This window comes from Podarcis tiliguerta (genome assembly GCF_965153285.1).
Source record: "Podarcis tiliguerta genome assembly, chromosome: 8".
Taxonomy (NCBI): Eukaryota; Metazoa; Chordata; class Lepidosauria; order Squamata; family Lacertidae; genus Podarcis; species Podarcis tiliguerta.
In genome coordinates, this window is record NC_139541.1 from 58,279,540 (window position 1) to 58,303,200 (window position 23,661).

The 23,661-nt window shown below is 44.3% G+C and overlaps 1 protein-coding gene across 2 annotated transcripts; it reads left to right on the forward strand.

Annotated features, from left to right (window-relative positions):
- Nucleotides 1-664: 664 nt before the first annotated feature.
- Nucleotides 665-16,212, forward strand: LOC310683384 (gap junction beta-5 protein-like). Of its 2 annotated transcripts, XM_083453279.1 has the most exons (3): nucleotides 673-817; nucleotides 11,412-11,482; nucleotides 14,564-16,212. In XM_083453279.1, exon 3 carries the CDS (start codon nucleotides 14,589-14,591, stop codon nucleotides 15,423-15,425), a length of 837 nt encoding a protein of 278 aa, XP_083309405.1. In that variant the 5' UTR covers nucleotides 673-817; nucleotides 11,412-11,482; nucleotides 14,564-14,588; the 3' UTR covers nucleotides 15,426-16,212. The 2 variants fall into 2 exon arrangements, with proteins under 2 accessions (XP_083309404.1, XP_083309405.1); XM_083453278.1 differs by lacking the exon at nucleotides 11,412-11,482 and having other exon boundaries at nucleotides 665-817.
- Nucleotides 16,213-23,661: the final 7,449 nt, after the last annotated feature.

The following is a 23,661-nucleotide window of genomic DNA, read 5'->3' on the forward strand; positions in this document are numbered from 1 at the left end:
AAAGAAAACTGGGAAACAGGGCGGGGAGTTAAATGCTCTTCTTGAACCCCTTCAAGATTTATAGTATGCTGGAGGTAAGCATGGATGGAACAGGAGTTGTCCTGTTAGGTGAGAAGAATGCATTGTAACATTTTGTGGCAGCTCCCAATTGTATTAAACAATAGCCAGTCCCGAGTTTGTCCAGTGTTCACAATATTTGAACACTGAACTTGCACCCCAGGAGTGGAGGATTCCTTTGGGTCCATATTTTAAAGTAAACAGACCTAGTTTGCTGTTCTTCGAAATATACCCATTTTGAAGTCACTTAAATTGGAGAGTGTGCTTTTCTGAATTTTGCAATGCTTACCCCAAAAATGTGTTTGGAGGAAAAGGCATGATAAAATGTGCATTTTGTGAGGTGGGGGGATTGTACAAGTTAGGGAAACGTTTGCGAAAGTAGTGAAATCTTGGGTCTCTTTTAGGGGACTGAATGGACTAACCATCAAATCCCTACCTCCTGCAATCATGGGACTGGCTGCTTAGATCACTCAGATAGATTCTGCACTGCTGTTCTGATGGGGGCCCTTGTTGTTTACCTGGTACAGCTCTCTGCTTTCCCCAGCCTTGACAGCTAGCAACCAAGAGAGTGCTAGAAAGCTCCACCCATGAAATGTTTCTTTTGGAGATTCCTCCTCCTCTGCCTTGTCCTCACTCCCAGAGTGCCGGGAGGAGCCTCTGAGCTCTGATGGCTCTTAACTGGCGAAAATATTTTTTTGATGCTTCGGAAGGAAGTGGCAGACTGGGAAAAGGCCCGTGAGGAAGCCAGGACTCTTACCAGGTAAGCGTGTTTGTGGTTTTCCCCTGTCACCACTGTAGGGTGAAATGTAAACTAGCCAGTTGAGAAAAGTTTGAGCTGCTGGGAGGGGGGCAGGAAAAGCAGAACAGGGAAAGGTTGTAGTGTAGGTTTAAAGCGTATGTTTTGCTTGCAGGATGTCTCAAGTTTCACCCTCAGCAACTCAAGTTACAGCTGGAAAAGAGACCCCCCCACACACACACACACCTCTGAAATCCCTGAGACCTGCTGCCACTCAGTGTATGGACAATGCAAGTCGGACCAATAAGCTGACTCAGTATGAAGTGGTTTCCTGTGTTCCTAAGGAATGACTCTTCAGGGCTTCAGGACTGGTGCTAAGATTTGCAATGTGGGACCAGGCTGCCACTGAGGCTGCCCTGAAAACTTTCCCCTCTTTGGAGAGCCTGAGAAGCTCCACATATCTCAGGAGAGGGGAACTGGACTTTGCAAACTCTAGTCCCCTCATGCTTTAATTTACACTGGCTGTAAAGGTATCAACATGCAAACGGCAAAGAGTCTCATCCGGATTTTTGCAAACAAACATGCATGAGTAATATTCTCTTCTGTAAGCTGGGTGGGTGTGGTGGAATGTCTTCCATGTTTGCAGTGCTTGTGGATGCTTGTGGGGACCTTGTGGGGAAGTGTAGATCTTGTTCATTAGTGCCTAGCAGATCCCAGTGGAATTCTGGTCAGAAAACAAAAGCACAACATTCAAAACCATAGGGCCGCTCATAACTGTTCAAATGGCATGCTCCTTTCATGCTGGGAAGCGTGGGACTTGTCGTCTACTCGGCAACTTGAGTTGGAAAGTAGGGGAAACAGCAAATTTTGCACACGCCACCCTTTCCCACCTCCAGATCCTCACGATGAGTCTTTCACTGTTTGTGAAAGGTGTGCAGTGTGAATGGTGAGGTGGGCTGCTTCCACCTTTTATTAAAAAAAAATGCTTCTCCACAGTAATAAGAAAAGTATTCTTAAGAAAATATTAAAAGGGAAAACGCCATGCAAGCCAAAGAGAGTTACATCATGCCAGAAATATTCAACAATGGAAAGGAAAGAATGAAGGAAGGTCTGAACTGCCACAGACCCATCATGCCTCACTAGCTGGCTCACCCCAAACCCTACCTCTCACTCTCTCCTCACCTTCAGCGTCATCCTACATGCTCCAACGCTCCTTATTTACAAGGGACGGTCCCAGTTTTCTGTTACTTATGCCTGAGAAATCACTGTCGGTTTTAAGGGGTGCCTTATTCAAATCTTGCAAGTGAGAATTGCTAGCGTTGTGCCAGTGCTTGGAAAGTTCATACTTAAAAGGAACTGGTTCCTTTTTTTTTACAAAGCAAGCTATTCAGTTCAGCTGTATTCCAATGAACTATCTAGATCTTAAAAACTTCATCCTCAACATTCGGAATATTACAAGGTGCTGTGCTGAAGTACAGGGTCCAAAAGTAAGTCAGGGGCCACAAGATGTCTGATAGACAGAATGTCAACAGGTGAAGTGTTCTTTATTATTGTATTTCCATAGAAGAAAAGGCTTGCCCTGTTTAACTGGTGCCAGCCACACCGCTGTTAAAGGCACATGGCATCATTCTCTTTGTTCCTGTACCTGTATTTTTCTGTGCAAGGTGCTCCTGTTGGAAGAGAGTGGATCTCTCCAGCAGGGAAGATACAGGAAGTGCCTTACATTCCTTCCTTCTGATTGTTTAGCAACAGTGATTAAATGACTAAACATCCTTAACAACAGCAGCACCTGTATAGCTGCCTAATAAGCCCTAAAATGTTGCCTCAATGTTTTGCTTTCTAACTTTATCAATATCTGATTTACTTACTGTTTTTAAAATGAAAAATAAGAGTCCAGACCTCCTGCTGCTGGGGGAAAAGCATGAACATGAAGATGAAGTAGAAATCATTCAAAGGTCTGCCCCAAAATGAATTTAATTGACATTTCGTTCACCGATGTATTACCTTCAGGTGTAGTCCAGAGATTTTTGAACTGCGAACTTTGTTCAGCTGAACTAGTTTGTTCCAAGCACTGGGTTGTCCTCTTTCACAATTCAGCTTCCTCCCCTGAGCTAAATATTGGAGTGTAAAGGTGAATGAATCTCTGTTGCACATGTATATAAATGCATGTGCATGAACATTAAGTCAGTGTGCTATGCACAAACAGCTGTATCCCACATGCAGTCACTAGGGCAGGCTTCTTTGGCCTCCAGATGCTGTTAACTAAAATTCCTTCTTCCCTGGCCATTGGCCATGCTAGCTGAGGCTGCTGGGAGTTGGAGTCCAACAACATCTGGGGGGATAACAGGTCCCCATCCCTGCACTAAGGTGTATTTTTTACTTTTTGTAACAGATAGAAGACAAATAAATGTCTTTGAAGAAAATTTTAAGGGTAAGAGCAACTGTTCTCCCTATACATAATTTGATGCAAAATGGGGCTATGGCTGAGTTAAGAAATAAAGTGTACAAATGCTTCAGTAATGTACAAAAGAGTATCCTGGCCTTGGTATGAGATTAGGGATGTGACTCACATGCAGCTCTCTATTGTCATATGTGAAGTGTTAGACGGTATCTCACCTTTGTTTCTATCAGCTATAATGGTTCACCACTCCTGTCCTTATTTCCTTCCAAAACTTAGCATGCACAATGTATGTGGGGCTTCCCTTGCGCTTGGACCAGAATCTGCAGTCAGTGCAGAATGCTGCAATGTGATTGCGGAGAGTAGTGAGATCCTACAAACATGCTACACCTCTTCTCAAAGATCTACACTGGCTGCCGATCTGTAACCACCATGGCCGAGTGGGGTTTTGAACCCAGGTCTCCAAGGTCCTAGTCCTCTAACCACTGCACCACACTATCTCTTCTACTGTAACAGGAGGGTCTGAATAATGGCCAGCATGTAGGTTCTGCCATGGCAATACACCTTTCCAATCTCCAATGTTTCTTGCAAGTACCAGCTCCATCTGAATGTTCTTTCTACTGCTGTGTACCACATGGTAGGGTCTGGAGTGCCCAGATTCCACTATTTCCATCCACCCCATATCTATTTCCCCTCAAATAATGTGATAGGTAATGCAGGGTGAAGGCCTATGTGCTGTTTTCCACAAAGCACACCTGTTCCTCCCCAAACACATGGCAGCACCATTTTGCCCACAGGGCACCTTGAGGAAATGACAAGAAGACGGGTGCTAGAACTGTCCAGACTTGAGATGGGTACTTAAAATCTCGTGTCACCTCTTTTGCCTCCCAGAATATGTCACTTCCCATCCTTCAGGGAATGGCCTCCTGGATTGAAAAGCTGAATCAGCCATGCAGGAAACTTCATCCTTGCCTTAATTGCATTCCGCCTACATATTGTACAAAAAGGTGACTGGAATTTGGGGTGCTCAAATATTTCACTATATGCATTTTAAGCAAAACAACGTAATTTACACTGTCCAGGTTAATATATGGATCAGAAATCAGCCATCCTGAGGTTTTCACAATTCTCAAAGTTTTGGGACACAGTTCTTGACTTAAGAAAAGTAGCAAAATGCATACAAAAGTTCATGTTTTAGGTTAAAATGCGTATTTTACTGTAAAATGTGTACAGCTTCCTTATTTACATCCCAACTTTACACCAAGAAGCTCAAGATGACATAAATGGTTTCCCCCTCCCCATTTAATATTTACAACAGCCCTGTGTGGTTGGTTAGGCTAAGAGATAAAGTAGCTGACCCAAAGTCACCCTGTGAGCTCCACAGCTGGGGGGAGATTTGAATTCTGGTCTCCCAAGTATGACACTCTAACTACTACACTATACTGGCCCATCTCCCTGAATATACAAAAGTACAGTGGTGCCCCGCAAGACGAATGCCTCGCAAGACGGAAAACCCGCTAGACGAAAGGGTTTTCCGTTTTGGAGGTGCTTCGCAGGACGAATTTCTCTATGGGCTTGCTTCGCAAGACGAAAATGTCTTGCGATTCCTGGGTTGTTTTTTTCGCTCCCCACCCCCTTTTTCTAAGGCACTAAGCTGCTAATAGCCTTTTAGCAGCTAATCTGCTAATCCCTTAAGCCTTTAATAGCCTTTAATAGCCGCTAAACCGCTAATAGCGCTAATCCGCTAATCCGCTAATGGGCTTGCTTCGCAAGACGAAAAAACCGCTAGACGAAGAGACTCACGGAACGGATTCTTTTCGTCTTGCGAGGCACCACTGTAAAGTGAACTTTTATGCACTTTATTGAAAAAGTTGTAGGTTGGTGTAGAAAACACAAGCATTCTTCAAAAATTGCACATTATTTTGCAATTCAGTTCTCCGGCCAAATAATTTTCTGCCCCTTCAGTTTTGCTGGTGTTCAATTATGAGCCTGTCATGTGCCATTTTGTGAGGATTTCTTTTTTGAAGGCTGCCTGAAGAGTCCACATTCAAACTGTATGCATTTTGTTCTCACTTTTAATGTAAGATGCACTTTACCCATCAAGCACCCATTTCCCAATGCTTTTCACGGCATTTCCCATGAAACACACATTTTGTACACTTTTTCCAATGTAAAAATGAGAAATTTATGGGTCATTTTGAGCACACTGAAGTTACACTTCAAAATTGTAGGCAAGTGTGTTGTGACCCACACACAGCTTCAGGAGTCTCAAGTCAACTCTTATCTGCTGAAGAAAGGGGACTTGAATAAATCTCTCCATCATCTCTCACTACAACCCTGTTTGCTGAAGGACCACAGAAGCTTTGTGTAGTCACAAGGTCCCTTCCAACTCTACAAGTCTTTGATTCTATGATCTACCAGTTCACCACTACACTCAAGTACACTTAACACAATGTTTGTATCTCGAGTTGGGAGTGACTCTGAATTAGCCAACCACTCCCTCCTCTTCCTTCTATAACTAGGCACTGCGTAACTAAATGTTGTTGCGAAATGGGAGCACCCAGTTTGCTTGGAAGACTGTGCCCAGGACTTACGATTCTTTCCCTTCACCCCATTCCAGGATGTGATCTTTGCTTCTTTTATAATGCATCCTGCTGCTTCGCTTCTGTTTGTTGATTCTTGCAAAGAATGCTCATTGCAGACGACTGTTTGTTTGTTTGATTGATTGATTGATTGATTGACAGTAATTATATACTGCTTTTCAGGCAGGCCTCATAAAGCAGTTTATATAAGATTATCACAACAATAAGCATCCTTTTTTGTTTTGTTTTTAAAGTTACAATAGAACAGAAAAGACAAGTTGTTTAGAAGAAGCTGTTACTGCTTCTTCTCATTCCCCTAAGGGCTCATTCTCCTCAGGGCTCGATTGTCCTATGCTGGTAATTCAGGAGGGCAGAGGCCACTAAATGGTGGCTATTGCTCAGGCTTCTGTCTTTTCCCAAATGTGAACATTTGGGGAGAAATTTGATTCAGTTATCATTTAAAGGCAAACTCGTTTGCACTTTCTGAAACAATATGCAAACTGGAATGCAGCCGTCCTTTGAAATTCACACTTCTGCCGATTTTGCAGCACCATGTAATGCATGTGCTAAAGTAAAGTGTGCATAGAAATCTACATATTAATATATATATATACCTGGACGCCGGTGGCGCTGTGGTGTAAACCACTGAGCCTAGGGCTTGCCGATTGGAAGGTCAGCGGTTCGAATCCCCGCGATGGGGTGAGTTCCCATTGCTCAGTCCCTGCTCCTGCCGACCTAGCAGTTCGAAAGCACGTCAAAGTGCAAGTAGATAAATAGGTACCACTCTGGTGGGAAGGTAATCGGCGTTTCCATGCGCTGCTCTGGTTTCGCCAGAAGTGGCTCAGTCATGCTGGCCACATGACCTGGAAAAACTGTCTGCGGACAAATGTCAGCTCCCTCAGTCAGTAAAGCGAGATGAACGCCGCAACCCCAGAGTCGTGAGGATTTTTTAAATTTAAAAATAATAATATATTGCAAACTGATGAGGAAATGTGGAGAACTTGGGAAACTGAGAAATAGAAATGGGAAGCTTGGTCTAACTACAGGACTTTTGGTTGTTATGGTTTATCACTAATATTTTGTTTCTTGGCCCAGAGAGGGACATGGAGGGATCCTGACCTGAAGAGCCTGTTGGTTCATCTGATTCACCTACTGTGGGAAGAGTAGGAGGGGATGCTGACCCAGATGATGCAGACAGAGTGCATGACTCATTCCCACTGCCACCTCGTTCCATTAATTGTGGTTGTTAGGCTGTACCTGGCAACTACTCGCCTTTGTCTGATGAAACTATTTGCAAAAGAAGGAAATAGATTTGGATAGGACCATAGTCATGAAACTGCACGTCTTATGTCCTCAGCACAATCTCTCAAGGCACATCCTTCAGGACTGAGTGTGCAAAAATGGCCATCCAGTTGATGTTGGACTCCAGTTCCCATCAGCCCCGGCAAGCATGTCCAGGGGTCATGGATAATGGGAGTTGTAGTCCATCAACATCAGGAGGGCTAGAGATTCCCCACACCTGATCTAACCAGTTAACAGTCAATTTTGGCATCTAAAGTATTTGTGAAGGGGCAAAAGAAGAGATGCACACAATTTTGCCTAGTATGTGCATTTTCACAAGTAATTTTCTTTAAATTTCCTCTGTTTTTGTATGTTGTTTTCATTACTGCACTCTTTAGTCTTCTTTTGTGATAATATGCACATTTTTAATGCATTGTTTGTTTGGAGTTCTGAATCAATATAAGGAGAAGTGCAATTTTTGAAGGGGAGAACTGTATTCCAGTTTGCATATTATTTCAGATGCGCATTAACATGTGAACAGTTTTTTCTACCATCCCTTCATGCAAGCAATCTTGCGTTCTTGGATAAGAGAGGCATAGCGTCATGTAATAGCACAGAAGAAGTTGTAGAGTTGGACTGGGATGCAAACACACAAAGAAAAGCCTGATAGGGCTGGAGGGCGATGAAGATGGCAGTCAAGTCTCTTAAGCTTTAAAAAAGTGTGTAAGGCAAATAGGGAGGCGAGAGAGGGTGGGATCTTCAGTAAAACGGCTTTCACAAAGTAAAGCAGAATGGACAACTTAGGTGTTTCATAAATAAATTGGCCATTTGGCCATTTGGGTGTGATCCAGCAGGATTCTTCTCATGTTATTTAACAAGATTAATTAATCAACAGAAACCTTTAATCAACAGAAACCACTAATTAATCAACAGAAACCTCAGAATGGTTTACATAAAACAAAATAAAAAATTAATGGGGAAATACTGATAAAAGCAAACTTTACAAAGCAAGTAAAATAAGATTTTATTAAAATATAGATAAAATCGGTTTAAAAAAAAGAAATGTACCTAATAACATTATGTGTCAGGGTAAGCTTGCCCAAACAAGAAAAGTGTTTATCATGCATTGAAACCACTACAGCTGAAGATGCCTGCCTAATATATTAAGAGGCAGGGAGTTGCAGGGAGTAGGTGCTACCGCACTGGAATATTCATTATGTTCTTAGTGATTACATATAAATCACCAAACGTAGGTGCCTTATAAATGTTGTATAATTATTATGATTATGATTATTTTATTAAATTTCTATGCCACCCTTCATCCAAAGATCACAGGGTGGTTTACAATAGAAAAACACAAAAATGCATACTGCAATAACAAACAAAAACAATAACACATACACACACACCCCACGCAGTTTAAAAGGCCATGTCTAATTAGCCAAAGGCCTGGGAATGGAGGAATGTTTTTTTGCCTGGTGTCCAAAGATGAGAGTGAACAAAGTGATCACACAGAGATCACACAACAGCAATTCCAAGCAATGACCACACACACACCTTTCTCTCTCCGCCAAAGTCCTCCCAGGTCTTCTTCTGATTCTTCCATGGCCATTATTTTTCTCCTTAATCATCTACCACAGGAGTGGGGAAAGTAGTGTCCTCTGGGTGTTGCTAGACTGACCATTCTTGACCATTGGCCATGCTGGGGCTGACGGAAGTTGTGGTTCAGCAATATCTGAAAGGCCACATGCTCCCCAGCCTTGATGTAACCAATTGCCCTGTATTGTATCATTCATTCATTCATTCATTCATTCGTTCGTTCATTTGCAAAGCATGAGAGTCTGAAGCTGGTTATGAACTTTGCCCCAGGGTGCGAACAGAAATCGCACGCCAGAAGCGCGTGCACAGCAGGAGGCCCCATCAGAGAAAGCGCGCCTCAGGATAAGAACGGTTTCAGCTTAAGAACAGACCTCCAGAACAAATTAAGTTCATAACCAGTATTGTCTACCAGTGTATTGTCTACCCTGAGTAACAGCAGTTATCTTAAGGTTTAAGCCACGAATCTGCCCAGCCCTGTTTTGGGACACCAGAGATGTCTGACATCAAAGCATATGCTTTTCCACTGAGTTTTACAGTATAACACATTTGATATAAAGCAGATTAGACAGAATCACAGAAGAGAGGTCTATTGATGCGTAACATGCATGGTAGTTCCAGGGAACCGCTATCTGGAGTAATAACTCTGAATAGTGAAGCACATCAGGTAGAGATTAGGGCTGGGCGATATTAGGTTTTCAAAATTGCAGTGGATCACCAGCCAAACATCGCAGTTTGGTGATATGCCACAATGTTGAAAAAAGCTGCATTGGCCCCAGCCCTTGTGGTGCTGGGTGAAACTGCTGCAGCTCTCACTGTGTGAGCTGAGGCTCTTTCACCCCAGTGCCTTTTTAAGTTGGGGCCAATGAAGCTGGACCAAGATGGAGGGAGTCCTGCAATGGAGCCTGGTAGGCTCTGTCAGCAGGACTCCCTTCCCCTTCGCTGGCCAAGGGGAAGGGGGGTGGCAAGCAACCTCCTCCTTGGAGAAAGAGGCCTCTTGCTCATTGCCGCCCCTCCCCTTCCCCACTGTGGGAGCCCAAATCTTTTTCTCGCTTGTATGCTAGCAGGAGAAGGATTGGGGCTGCTCAGCAGGGGAGCAGAAAGTGCCCTGCCCCCAACTGAGTGAGCCCAGATCCTCCTGCTGCTCTCATGCAAGCAGAAGAAGGATTGGGGCTTCCTCAGCTGGGGAGTGGGAGCAGCTTAACAGTGTCCCCAGCCCCCCTTGGCACACTGAGTGCTGGGGGTCTCAAGAGCGGTGGTGGTTTTGCCAGCGATATACCGCTGAGTGAAACCGCCATCACAGTCTGCCCTTCAGACTGGGCAATATATCGATAACTCACCCAGCCCTAGTAGAGATGCAGGAGAAGGTCATTCAGCACCTACCCAATTTGCACTTCCAGAACCAATATGTGAAGGAAAACATAGATATTCTTTCTGAATTTTGTGATGTAGCTCTTGTACCCACCCACGCAAAAATGTACAAAAATGCATTATATTAGAGAAACTTGTTTGTAATAAGGTGTGCAGTGGGAAAATCACATTTAAAAATCAGTATATTAAGAGACGTGAACCTAAAACTACAGATGTTTATGTGGATATATAGATTGTTACACACCACCCCAATCTCCAAGCGGCACAAGATTCCAGGGGTTCTAGGCACTTACCCAGAGACTGTGTTTCCTTTTGGGAATGAGGCATAGCAGAGAGTCTGGTGCCTTTATGATATATGGTTTATTTAAACATATACTGTATGCAACCTGAACCTACAATGCAGAGGCTCACAGCATCAACCAAAAAGGTTTTGTTTCTCTCATAGCTGCGGCATTGGATTCAAACAGAAATCAAGCATAGATCTGCCTCTCTGGCTTTCCAGCTTGCTGATTAAGTTCAAATCCCTGCACACATGAAGCCTCATCCCTGGCTTTTGTCCTTCTCATCCTTTGTAAATTGAGCGAGGGGCCCCACCCTTTTGCCATCTACCACAGAGCCTCTTAATCCCCCTTAATGGCTCATCACCCAGGCTATCACCTCATGAGGAAGCTAGCCCGGCTTAATTAGATTTTAACACTTGCTGGATCTGGGGATTAGAGGAGTCTGGCACTCCAAACTCATAACAATATTATCAACTGATGCAGAAATGGGGCGAACTGAGAGAAGCCAAAATCAACAGATTTGTCCCTCGTAACATGAGGGCAGAAAACCACCATCACACCCTCTTTTGAGCATCCGGAGGCCTAAGCTTGGCTGTGGTTGGAAACAAGTTCTTGAAATGGAAATTCTGTTTGCTCTAGCATGGAAATTCTTATGCTGTGGTCTTTGTGCTAGGTCTGTGATGAATTAGTAAACCTTGGCTGATTTTATGGATTAAAGATGAATCATTTTGTAAAGACATATTTTGTTTCCACTTCCCGGTCTCTCACCCTGTGATTTTCTATAAGGGATTCTTAAAGGAGAGGGAAGCATCGGTTTTAATTTTATCTTCTCATTTACTGAGGTGGTAAGTAGAGTTGTGTCGTGACCACAACATTCACCTTGTATCTAAATCTGTAGCATTCGTTAGCAGCCCAATCTTTTTCAGATCAAACAAGTGAATCTTTTCACATATGTGGGTGAAATTTACAATCAAAGGAGCCCCTCCAGAGTGGATTAAGCCTGCCAATTGTCATGCAGATCTAGTCAGGAGTTTTTATGCAGGGAAACTTTGGTTGTTGTTGGTTTTTTGTTGGTTTTTTAAGTCTCTACATTGTTTATTTTCTGCCAGAATTGGATGCAGATAGCAGACATGGTCTCCCCTTCTGAAGGGATGAAGCTTGCCAAATTTCAGAAAGATAGGTGAGTGGTTCTCCTGTCAGGACAGGCATTGGAGGAAGGAACAGAAATCACACACAGCCCTAGTTTTGGGGGGAGGGGCACTCAGTTTGAGGGACATGTGGGAGGTGCCTCTGCATTAGATACCCACCAAAACTCTGACAAATAGTTCCAGGGACAATCACAGAACTGTAGAATTGGAAGGGACCACGAGGGTCATCTAGTCCAATACAGGAATCCTTCACCCACCATGGGGTTCAAACCCATGACTTTGAGATTAAGAGTCTCATTCTGTACCAACTAAGCTATCCTAGCTCAGAGTTATTGCACTGGGTGATTATTGCACTGGGTGATTTTACCTTCATTATTTTTTTAAAAAATGGAAAAGTCAACATTTTCTCACTGTGACTAAAATAGAGTTCTGTTATTTTAATTGTTAGAGAGAGAGAAATGATTCAGTAACTACCAGGCCACCCAAGTAGTTTACCTGCACAGCATCTTCCCTACTTTAACAGCTAAAATTCATGTTCACTTAACACACATCCAATTATTCTGATTGGAGTTCACCAGGAATATAATTCACTGTGACTAAAAGCTAGAGCTTTCTGTCAAAGTGAAAGATTCCCCGCACCTCTCCAGTCCTGCCCTCTCAAGCTCTCATTGTTCAGCTTGGCTTTGTTTCTCAGAAAATACAGGGGAAACCTGAAGCAAGAGAGATACTCCAGCAGGCGGGGAGTCCCCCATTTTGTCCAACATTGAAATGTGAAATAATTCCCCAACTCTGCCTCATTAATTGAGATATACACAGAGCTGAAACACACCCCTGGTGGCAAACTTAATTTTTGTTTGTATCAGTTGATGTGAGATGTCATATGGTGGTACTCCTCCACTACATATAGGCACATACATTCATGAGAGAAGACTCAGATGCAACTCTTCCCTGCGCGTTCTGCCAAAATCTGTTGGGTTCCACCTCAGTTTCACCAAAAATCAATGGACTCTGCCCCCGGCTTCTCTTCCAGATAACTGCCCTGTACCAGAACACTTCTATTAAGGATCCAGAAATTGTCAGCCCCATGTTCCTGAGATGATAATGTTGCCACGTGTCCTAACATTATAGAGGACATCCCCAGTTTGAAGGGCTACCTAGTCCAAGTCCAAGTAACGAAACCCTAAGAAGGGAAAACAAAGGTCTTGAAGTTGCCCATCAATAGTGAGGAGGCAGACAGTCGATTGAGTAGACATACAGGTCACTTAGTCACAGCCTTCCTTTGTTGTTGTTGTTTAGTTGTTTAGTTGTTTTGTCATGTCCGACTCTTCGTGACCCCATGGACCAGAGCACACCAGGCACTCCTGTCTTCCACTGCCTCCCGCAGTTTGGTCAGACTCATGCTGGTAGCTTTGAGAACACTGTCCAACCATCTCATCCTCTGTCGTCCCCTTCTCCTTGTGCCCTCAATCTTTCCCAGCATCAGGGTCTTTTCCAGGGAGTCTTCTCATGAGGTGGCCAAAGTATTGGAGCCTCAGCTTCACGATCTGCCCTTCCAGCGAGCACTCAGGGCTGATTTCCTTCAGAATGGATAGGCTTGATCTTCTTGCAGACCATGGGACTCTGAAGAGTCTCCTCCAGCACCATAATATATGGCAAAGTACTTCTGCTTAATTGTACTTCTTCCTATATTTGCATCAAACTATGTAAATCGCCATATATTGCAAACCATCTATGTAAATCAGTGCCCTGTGAGATGCCAAGTACCCAACGTTTCACAGCAGAACGAAATGGAGACACTCTTGAGAACTTGCAACCCCATTATTCTCATCAATGATCAATGTTAGGCACCTTCATCACACACATACACCTGTTACACATTGCAGAAACCTGGAGACTCTTTCCTTCCAGTAGCACTTCTTACTTCTTAGGGAGATGAGGGCAGGGTGGGTTGTATATGGATTATTTCCTGGCCTGTAAGAACATGTAGCAAGATTGGTTGAAACATGCAACCCTCTGGGTGAGAGGCACATAGTGTGGGAGTAGTAGAATGAATGGATTTCGAAAACTATTGTTGTTGTTTAGTCGTTTAGTTGTGTCTGGCTCTTCATGACCCCATGGACCAGAGAAAACTATTAGGTCCAAAAATTGCTATAGGTGTTTTCTAGCCCTGGATCTTAAATCAATTGTGCTTTGTGGTGAGGAGAGGGGTACAGCTGAACCCAGAAAGTTCTACATGCTATGATTAGTGGTGGGACAAGTTCCCTCAGCTTGCCTTACAAGCCATTCATTTCTTCTGAACTTTTCTGGGAAATATTCACAATGCAGTCTTATTTGTTTGTTTTTCTGAGAAAGCTTGGGGGGGAAACAACTAGGTGAAGCTCATGGACACACACTTTTCAAGCAAGGGTAACTGGTGGCAGATACAAGAGAGACAATAATCCTGCTTTTTTTCGTAGCAGGCATTTAACTGGTCTGATTTTATAATTTAAACTGATGTTCCTCTTCATTCTGTTGCTGTAAGGTCTGTACGCCACTTAAGAGATGATCATAATTCAGCACATCCAAAGTCCCTGATTGCAAGTTCACACCATTATAGTTGATATATAGATATAGATATAGATGATATAGATATAGATGATATAGATATAGATATAGATGATATAGATATAGATGATATAGATATAGATGATATAGATATAGATATAGATGGAATTATGACTTTTACTGTGACCTGATATGAACCTTCAGGAGGGGAGATCAAATACGGTAGGCATGGCAGAATGGATACGGAAAGACAATGGAGCTTGTACATGAAATGGCAAGACTGAAAGTTAAGGGAAGCATCAGTTCTTTTTGGTTCTTTCCATCTCTTTGATGTGATTCAGGACTAGCAGCAAGGTGTTGTTGACAACTTCAAAAAGGTGTGGGGAACCTTTGACCCTTCAGATGTTGCTATAACTCCCATCAGCCGCAGCAACCATGGCCAATGGGCAGGAATTATGGGGGTTGTAGTTCAGCAACACAGGTTCCACACACCTGATTTAGAGGTTGCTTTCCTAGACATACATAGACATATATAGCATTTCTAACTCCATCATCTTATTTCTTTTCAGGTATTTTAAGTAGAAACCAGAGGCCATGAACTGGGGAGTCTTTCAAGGGCTCCTGAGCGGGGCAAACAAATATTCCACAGCCTTTGGACGTATTTGGCTCTCAGTGGTCTTCATCTTCCGGCTTCTAGTCTACATAGTGGCAGCAGAGAAGGTTTGGGGAGATGACCAGAAGGACTTTGACTGCAATACTGAGCAACCAGGCTGCCCAAACGTCTGTTATGACCATTACTTCCCAGTCTCCCACATCCGTCTCTGGGCCCTACAGCTCATTCTAGTTACCTGTCCTTCCCTGCTGGTAATCATGCATGTTGCCTACCGAGAAGCCAAACTGGAGAAATATAGGAAGAAGGTTGGAGCAGACTATGCACTGCGCTATCCTCCTGGCAAGAAGCGTGGAGGCTTGTGGTGGACCTATTTCTTCAGTCTCATTTTCAAGTCTGCTGTGGACATTATATTCCTCTTTATCTTCCACCACGTGTACCCAAACTACACACTCCCCAGTGTGGTGAAATGCTCCCTCGAACCTTGTCCCAATGTTGTAGACTGCTTCATAGCCAGGCCCACAGAGAAGAACATCTTCACCCTTTTCATGGTCATCACTACCTGTGTTTGCATCCTCCTCGGCCTTGTTGAAGCCTTCTACCTTGTTGGAAAACGATGTACAGAGTGTCTTGAGCCCAGAAATGAAAGCCACAGGAGGCAGGGCAGTGAATGGATGAGAAGAGAGGACACTTGCTCTCTGCCCAACAGCAAGCATGACCCAAATGAAGTGGGTGTGCAGGTGTTCCATGGTGCAGATTACAAACCATCTACCTCCATCATCAAGGCTGCTCCACCTTCCCAGAGAACTCTAAGCACATAAACTACCGGGTCAAAATTAAATCCTGGGAAATTTGGTAATGGAAACCTTATGAAAAAAAACAATATGACTTCATTCTCAAAATGAACAGTGCCTGCTGCTAGGCAGGACATCTGCATGATGTGCCAGAAGGCATGTCAGAGTCTTCCAATAAAAACAGTAGACATTGCTGGTGCACACTTATTCATCCCATGCCTGGGAAGAAAATCACTGCAGAAAATTTGTCATTGTCGTTTTCAGTCCACAAATGATATGCGATGATATGTAACTGATGGTGTTTTCTCCCCCCACCCCCCAAAAGAGTATTATGGTTCCTTTTAATTGAAATGAATAGGGAAGAATGACATGATTAATTACATAAGATTGTGCCACAGTGAGATGACTAATGCCGTTTTCTGTCAGAAGCCAAAGTGCAGCAGGAGGGAAACAGAGTTGCATCTGGAAAATATGTGATGGAACAGAAAATAGTGCTTTCTTGCATCCCTTTGTGCAAGATGGAGATGGTGAAAGGAATGGTCTATATCAGGCCCCAACCCAGCTCAGGCTGTTCGATTTTCTGATGTCCATATTTGATCCAAGAATAGTGTATTAAATAGTCAATTCCAAATTCACTGGTTCCCTCAGCTCATTCCTTCTAAACCACTTACATTGTGTACTGTCCCATAACTCATCCAGTCAAATTTTTAAAGACCTCCCCACCACCAGCAGCAAAAGGTGGCTGGAATACTTGGTACTGAGATCTCAGGAGTGAAAAGCAATATTGAAATAAAGATCTCTAATGGAGAAGAAATGGTGTTGGTCTAGTCCTGTTGCAGCATTGCAGTTCTTCTTCTGAAAAATATACACATTTTCTTTTTCTTTTTTTATTAATATTATTTGTCGAGAGAGAGAGAGTCATATACTGTATAACATACACAATAAATGGGATGCGGGTGGCGCTGTGGTCTAAATCACTGAACCTCTTGGCCCTTGCCGATCAGAATGTCGGCAGTTTGAATCCCCACGATGGGGTGAGCTCCCGTTGCTCTGTCCCAGCTCCTGCTGACCTCGCATTTCAAAAGCACACCAGTGCAAGTAGATAAATACTATGGCAAGAAGGTAAACAGTGTTTCTGTGCGCTCTGGTTTCCATCACGGTGTTCCATTGCGCCAGAAGTGGTTTAGTCATGCTGGCCACATGACCCAGAAAGCTGTCTGTGGACAAACTCCCTCGGTCTGAAAGCGAGATGAGTGCCACAACCCCATTGTCACCTTTGACTGGACTTAACTGTCCAGGCATCCTTTACCTTTACACAATAAATGTATACATACATATGAATGTATACAAAACTCTGGGTGAGAGCCAATGTAGCACAAGCAGACAGCTCTGTGCACAAAGCGGGGTTTCTCCTCCCTCTCCTCCCCACTATAGGTCACCGTGTGACCCCAGTTCCAAATTGTTGGGCAGACTCTCCACAGCAGTCCCCTTGCACAAGGAGCTTTCCATTACACAGGCAGGCAGACATCACTGAATGTTGCCTACTAAATCTAACTGCTGAACATAAAATGTAGAATTATTTTTTTTTTAAAGATCATATATGTGGGTGGATATGGGTGTGTGAGAGAGGGAACTGAATCAGTCCCTGCCCGTTATTTCCAACTCTGTTTTCACATATTCCACTACAAGATTCCAACTATTTCATGTCATAAACTCTTAGCATTATTGTCAGTTTAATGATCCCCAGCTGTACTCAAAATTCCCAACTAATGCTGCAACCCTAACCTCACTTACCTGGGAGTAAGCCTCATTGAATCCAATACAGATTATTTCTGAGTAGACACAGACAACACTGCACTTCCTTCCTGGGTTTGTGATTTACCTTCCCAGCTTTTTTAAAAAAATGGTTTTTATTAAAGTTTTTTGGGGTTACAAAACAAACAGATGAAGAGGGAAAGGCACGTCTGTTGTCTACACTTTCAATTGAATAAAAAAATCTTGCTAAGTTGACATATAGAAAACCTCTGAATCTGTTGTGGTCGTTGGTATCCATCTGTCATGAGAGACAATGGAGTGCACCTCTGGACGTGAAGTCAAACCACTGCGTTAGCAGCAGCAAAGTGACCTCCCTGGGGTGCAAGCCTGGGCAGTGTGTATGAAGGTCCTGGGCTGCCCAGAAAACAAGACCCATTCTCAGCCTCACTGATATGGTCCAAAGGAAAGGAAAGCCATATGTTTGACACCAGCTTGGCTGCTGGAGTTGCCAGAAGGAAGTGTACAAGGTGCCATCCAACCATTTTAGGGACTCCACTCCGGATTTGTGTAGGGTTTACTCCTTAGCCTTTTCTTCTTCTGAAAATATCCCAGAAGCCAGTGGAGGTTTAGGATCAGTGTTTTCCTTTTCTAAGGTGGGCTCCCTTCCCAGGTTGATGAGCCCCATCTGCTCCGCACTTCCCCTCTGCAGCACATGCAGAAACAGCCTTCTTAACCGTTGGACCCACTATTGGTCTCATCCTCTCAATCCTCCAGAGCCTGTCTTTGCATACAGAGGAAGTCCCTAACTCACCGAGGGTTTGAGACCCACTGGCTACCCTCACCTGGTTTAACTAGCCAGTCGAAGCCATTTCCCAGTGTGTGGCCACTGTCGCATGCTGGCAGCTACTGGGAGCCACAGGTGAGAGCTGAGTGCAGGGAGGGGGCAAATGGTGAACTATCCCAGAAGGAGCACAAGTTGTCCCCCACCAGAGGTAGTACCTGCTCCTCTAACACCCCAATTTGTTGTGGTACTGTCTGGTTATCTACAATAAAATAATTAATGGCTGAAATCACCATAAACCGATATTTCCAGCACTTCCAGCATAATAAGCACATTTCAGTTGTGGGGGTAGTGAACAGAATAGCAACCCAAAACTTCAGAAGGGGTCATCAGACTTGTGGTGGTCAGTGATACGCAACTGGCAGGATGTGTTCAGTTTGGTGGGGTACGCTTGCAACCTGCCCAGGCCTCATTACACACAAAAGCTTTGGGTTCTGGAAAACCAAATGTAGGAACATAGAAAGCGGCCTCAGACTAAGTCAGATGTTTGGTCCATTTTACTCAGTTTTGTCCACATTGATAGGTGGCACTTCCCTGGGGTTGCAGGAAGGAATCTTTACCAGTCCTACCTGGAGATGCTAAATCTGGGGCCTTCTGCACATGAAGCATGCACTCTATCACTTGCCTTGCCTTCTTGGGGTTTCATCTGACTAAGTTTTACTCAAAGTAGAACCATAGAATTGTAGAGTTGGAAGGGACCATGAGGATCACCTAGTCCAACCCCCTGCAATGCAGGACTGTTTCACACAACATGGGATTCAAACCCACAACCCTGAGATTCTCTACCAACTGAGCTATCAATCTCATTGAAATGAATGGACCTAGCTTAATCATGCTCATTCATTTCAATTTCTCCTCTGAAGAGAACTAGCACTGGATACAGCCCTTGCTTCCCTCTTGGTTCAGGAGAAGAACCAAGTTTGCAACAGGGCAAGAGGCATCATAAGGCTCAGCCAAGTTCTTGCACAACATTTATGCTTAAGTTCCACCTGGCCATTTCTCATTTGAGTCTTGTTCTTCTTGTTGAGCCACAACTTAGTCCTTCTTCCAAATTTGATTGGAACTCTGCAAGCAGTGGCAAAATCCACCACTCCCTTTGCAACCTTCTCCAGTGGCTACTTAACTGCTATTGATGGGGCAATTGCCATTAAGGAGGTGGCATAGATCCCCTGTCACCTGCTTTTTGTGAACCTGTGGCATATTTGGCATCTTGAGAAACTGACTTCAGTTCTCCCTTTCTCGGTTGCTACCTGTGAAAGAAGCTTTCCCAAAGTGGAAATGGATGCCTATCTACTGTGCCAAGGCTGCCTGGTTTGTTTTTGTTTGTTTGTTTTCAAATGCTATCCTGTATTTCCACTCAAAGTGCATAAGTCACCGCATCGTAATAAGTTAATACAGAAGGGCCATGGATTATGTGAAGTATTGCAGAGAAGATTATGAAGAGAGTTATAAATTAAGGATAATTAAAAGCAATAGAGAAATTAAGAAATGTAGATTAAGTGATAAAGATTGAAAAAATCTTCAGATGCTTGATGGAAGTTCAAAACATTGTATAAGAAAAGAAAGTATGTTATATGATTTTTGGAAGTTATTTGTAAAAATCAATAAAAACATATTTTTTAAAAAATAGCAGAAGGGCCACAGCTCAGTGGCAGAGCATCTGCTTTGCATGCAGAAGGTCCCAAGTTCTATCCCTGGCATGCTGCAAAAAATTCTGGGATGGAAACCCTGGAAAGCTACTGCCAGTCAGCACAGACATTACTGAGCTAGATGGACCAGTGGGTTTGACTCAGTATAAGGCTATATTCCTATATTCCTATGAAAGGGGCCATAGGTCAGTGGTTCTGCACATGCATAGCATGAAATACATCCCAAGTTCAAGCCATGGTATCTCTAGAGTTGGGAATGTCCCCAAGTCTGAAACCCTGGAGAGCCTTCTGCTATGGACAACCCTGTGCTAAATAGGCCAAGGGTCTGACTTGGTATAAGGCAGCTTCCTATGTTACAGGAAGTTGTCTGATAATGGTCTGCTGGGCCATGTAGCCCAGAACTGTCCAAAGTGAATGGCAGTGGTTCTCCATGCACTCAGAAAGGAGTCATTCAATTCCAGCCATGCAGGGAGATGCTGGGAACTGAACCTGGGATCTTCTGTGTGCCAAAGTGCACTACACAGTGTTGTATCATAATCACAAGGATTACACTGTGAGCCTTAACCCACTTGCTAGGCAGGAAGTTTCCCTGTCTTTAGTCAAAGCATTTATGTACCACTTTCCATCATGAACAATCTTAAAGGAAAACAAACAATACTAAATAATACATAAAACAATTAAAAAATTGTATATTTTGAAAATGGTATTGTCAGGGGTTCAGGAGCAGAGGCACAGGAAAGGGAGGAAATGGAGAGCGAGGGGGAGGAGTCCGAAGGAAAGGTCAGCGATGACAGCGGGCCGAGGTCTCTGAGTCTTTCCAGTGAATCGGAAGATTCACAGAAAGGGGCTCCCATGGTCAGGGCAAGGGGGGTGCCTAGGGGGACACCCCAGGAAGAAGGGGCCAGAGGGGACTCAGAGAGCAGCAGTTGGAAATCAGGACCAGCGTCCACACCAGAGTGCAGTAGGGGGGAGGAGTCCCAGGCATCGGGATCAGGCGGCGCACTGCCAGCGGGAGGACATGAGGCAGGACTGGCCACGCCTCCATCGGGGAGCGAGGAAACGGTCGAGAGGAAGGTTGAAGGCTGGGCGCGCGCGCCAAGTTCAAATGTACGGGAGGGCGGCGCAGTTGGCAGCCCGGATAGGGAGCCAGGTCCTAAAGCCCGCCGAAGAGAGCGGGAGGAGTCAGGGGGGTCAACGTCTGCGTCGGAAGAATCCAGGAAGGAAGGGACCCCGGGGGGTAGCAGGACCCAGAGGAGAAAGGAGAGACGGAAGAGGTGGAGTAAGGCTAGAATCTTAAACTGGTGTACAGGGGGCGGAGATTCAGATGGAGCTTCGCCGGTCTAAACCCTAGACGTAGAGCTGGGGCGCTCCGGCTTGAAAATGGAAACAGTACTTCAATAAAGACTTTTGTACATTACTACCGGCTAGCGTTGGTCCTCTGTGAGCTGGGACCTGGAGCCAGCTCTGACAGGTATATTATAGTGAGTCAGACAATTGGTCTATCTAGTTCAGAATTGTCTACACTGACTGGCAGCTCTCCATGGTTTTGGGCAGGAGGTGCTTCCCCCCATACCTAGAGGTGCTGCGGGTTGAACCTGGGGCCTTCTGCATGTAAAGCAGATGTTCTGTTACTGAGCTACGACCCTTTCTCTAATTTGCTTAGTTATTTCATTTGTAGATTATTACCCATGAAACATCCTGAAGCGATTTGACAATAAAACAGATAAATCAAAACTCGTAAAATAGGATTTCCCTCACTTACTAGCCACATAAATTCCAAACCCACTAAAACACCCTTACCTCAACAGGTCCATCTGTCATACTCTGATGAGACCTGTTAAAATCAATGGACTTAAGTCTGTTGATTTTAATGGGTTTAACACAGAGTATGATTTAGTTGGATATCGCCCAAAGTTTTGTAGTCCTGTGATTTCCCTGGAAAGGGAAATCTCAGCTGAGCCACAAAGTTCATTGTGTAACCTTAGGAACATAGGAAGAGCACTGCTGGATCAGGCCAAAGTCCCACCAAATCCAACATCCTGCTCTCACAGGATCCTGCTCTCACAGTGCTCAACCTGATTCCTGTGAGAAGCCCACAAGCAGGAACTGTGTGCTGTAGTACTCTTCCCCACTTGTGCACCCCGGCCAAGTAGTATTCAGAGGCATATTACCTCCAATAGTGGCAGGAGAACTTAACCATCATGTCCTTTTGTTCACTCCAGGAGCTAGTATTACAAGAGATGACTATCCACTTTCTCCACACTGCAGAATTTTATATGCCCCTATCATGTCCCCACTTACCTTCTTTTTCTAGAGTAAGAAATTGTAACCATTCCTCATGGGGGAGTTGCTCCAGCCTCTTGATCATTTTCTGAACCTTCTCCAGCTCTACAGCATCTTGGCTGAGATGCAGCAACCTGAACTGTGCACAGTATTTGGAGGGATATACCCAGCCTCATATAACCAACAGGTTAAATTAACGCATGAAGGGGTTACAACCATAAAGTAAGCTGCCCTGCCAAGCTTAGTTAGACCACATCCCCCTCACTTGGGATGAACAGCTACCAAATTCTCCAGCTTCCAACCATATGACCCCTACCAGAAAACCCTGGCTCTTCTGTGCCATGAGGTATATGGTTGTCCAACTGCACCGGCACCTTCTAGTGCCTGCATTCCCTGGAACTTGGAGGTAATTTGACACACACACACACACACACACACACACACACACACCGTTATTCCACAGGTGAGTTGGCTGCCCCAAGTTCAGCAGGAACCTTGTCCACGTGTCCTTCACATCTTCTGCTGTGTATGGGCTTGGCATTGCTCCTTCTGAGATGCTGGAGGTGTCTGGGGTAGCACTGGAGTCGGGATTTGGGGGTATTTAGGTAAACAGTGGAAGACAGGAGTGCCTGGCATGCTCTGGTCCATGGGGTCACGAAGAGTCGGACATGACTAAATGACTAAACAACAACAACAGGTAAAGAGGACTAATCCTGACTTGAGTCTGGATTAGGCATGACAATCAGTTACTGATCCATAAGTGTACCTGTCATCTTATTCCATGACTGTTAAGCTTATTGAGGAGCCTTGGAACCTTCTGTTGCTCTGTCTCGCTCTCTCTCTCGCGCGCGCGCTCTCTCTCTCTCTCACACACACACACACAGCCTAACCTACCTCACTGGGTTGTTGAGCTGATGAAATGTAGGGGGTGGCTGTGTATGCTGCCCTGAGTTCCTTGGAGGGAGGATTCCAGATACAGTGGTGCCTCGCAAGACGAAATTAATTCATTCTGCGAGTTTTTTCGTTCTACGAGTTTTTTCGTCTTGCGAAGCACCACTGTGTATTGACGGTTTCCCATAGGAATGCATTGGCAGTTTAAAAAAAAAAGGCGCAAGACGTTTCGTCTTGCGAAGCAAGCCCATAGGGAAATCCGTCTTGCGAAGCAACTCAGAAAACAAAAAACTCTTTCGTCTTGCGAGTTTTTCGTCTTCCGAGGCATTCGTCTTGCGAGGTACCACTGTATGGTGCTATTGCTAGGAAAATGTGCCTTCAATGTACCTTCAAGTCCACAGGAGTAAACATAAGCGAAAATAATGTGCTTCTCTCTAGAAAAGGGGCACTTTGAGAAAGAACATCAGATCAAAAAAGAAATCTTAAACCCAACTGTGAATTAAAAAAAAAAATGATGTAAGGGAAAATAAGTTCGCAAACTTAAATTAGAAGTGGTTCACCCAGTAGAGTCAAGCACAAGTTTCCCTGAAGCAGGTTTACTGCTTCTTTCCTGGAGAAGGGTGAGTCAACAAGTGGTGTACGTGTACCATGCTCAGGTCTCTGGTCAGAGAGAAGCTATGAATCTTCCCCTCTCACTCTGATAAGACTGCTGGGATGCTGGCATTTCAATCCCCCGCCTTCCTGCACTGGGCAAGCCACTTAAGTTTTTAATCCAAGAGATGCAATTAAAATTATCAGTTCAGCAAATTATTAAGTGGCAGGAACCTGATTCAAGATTCATACG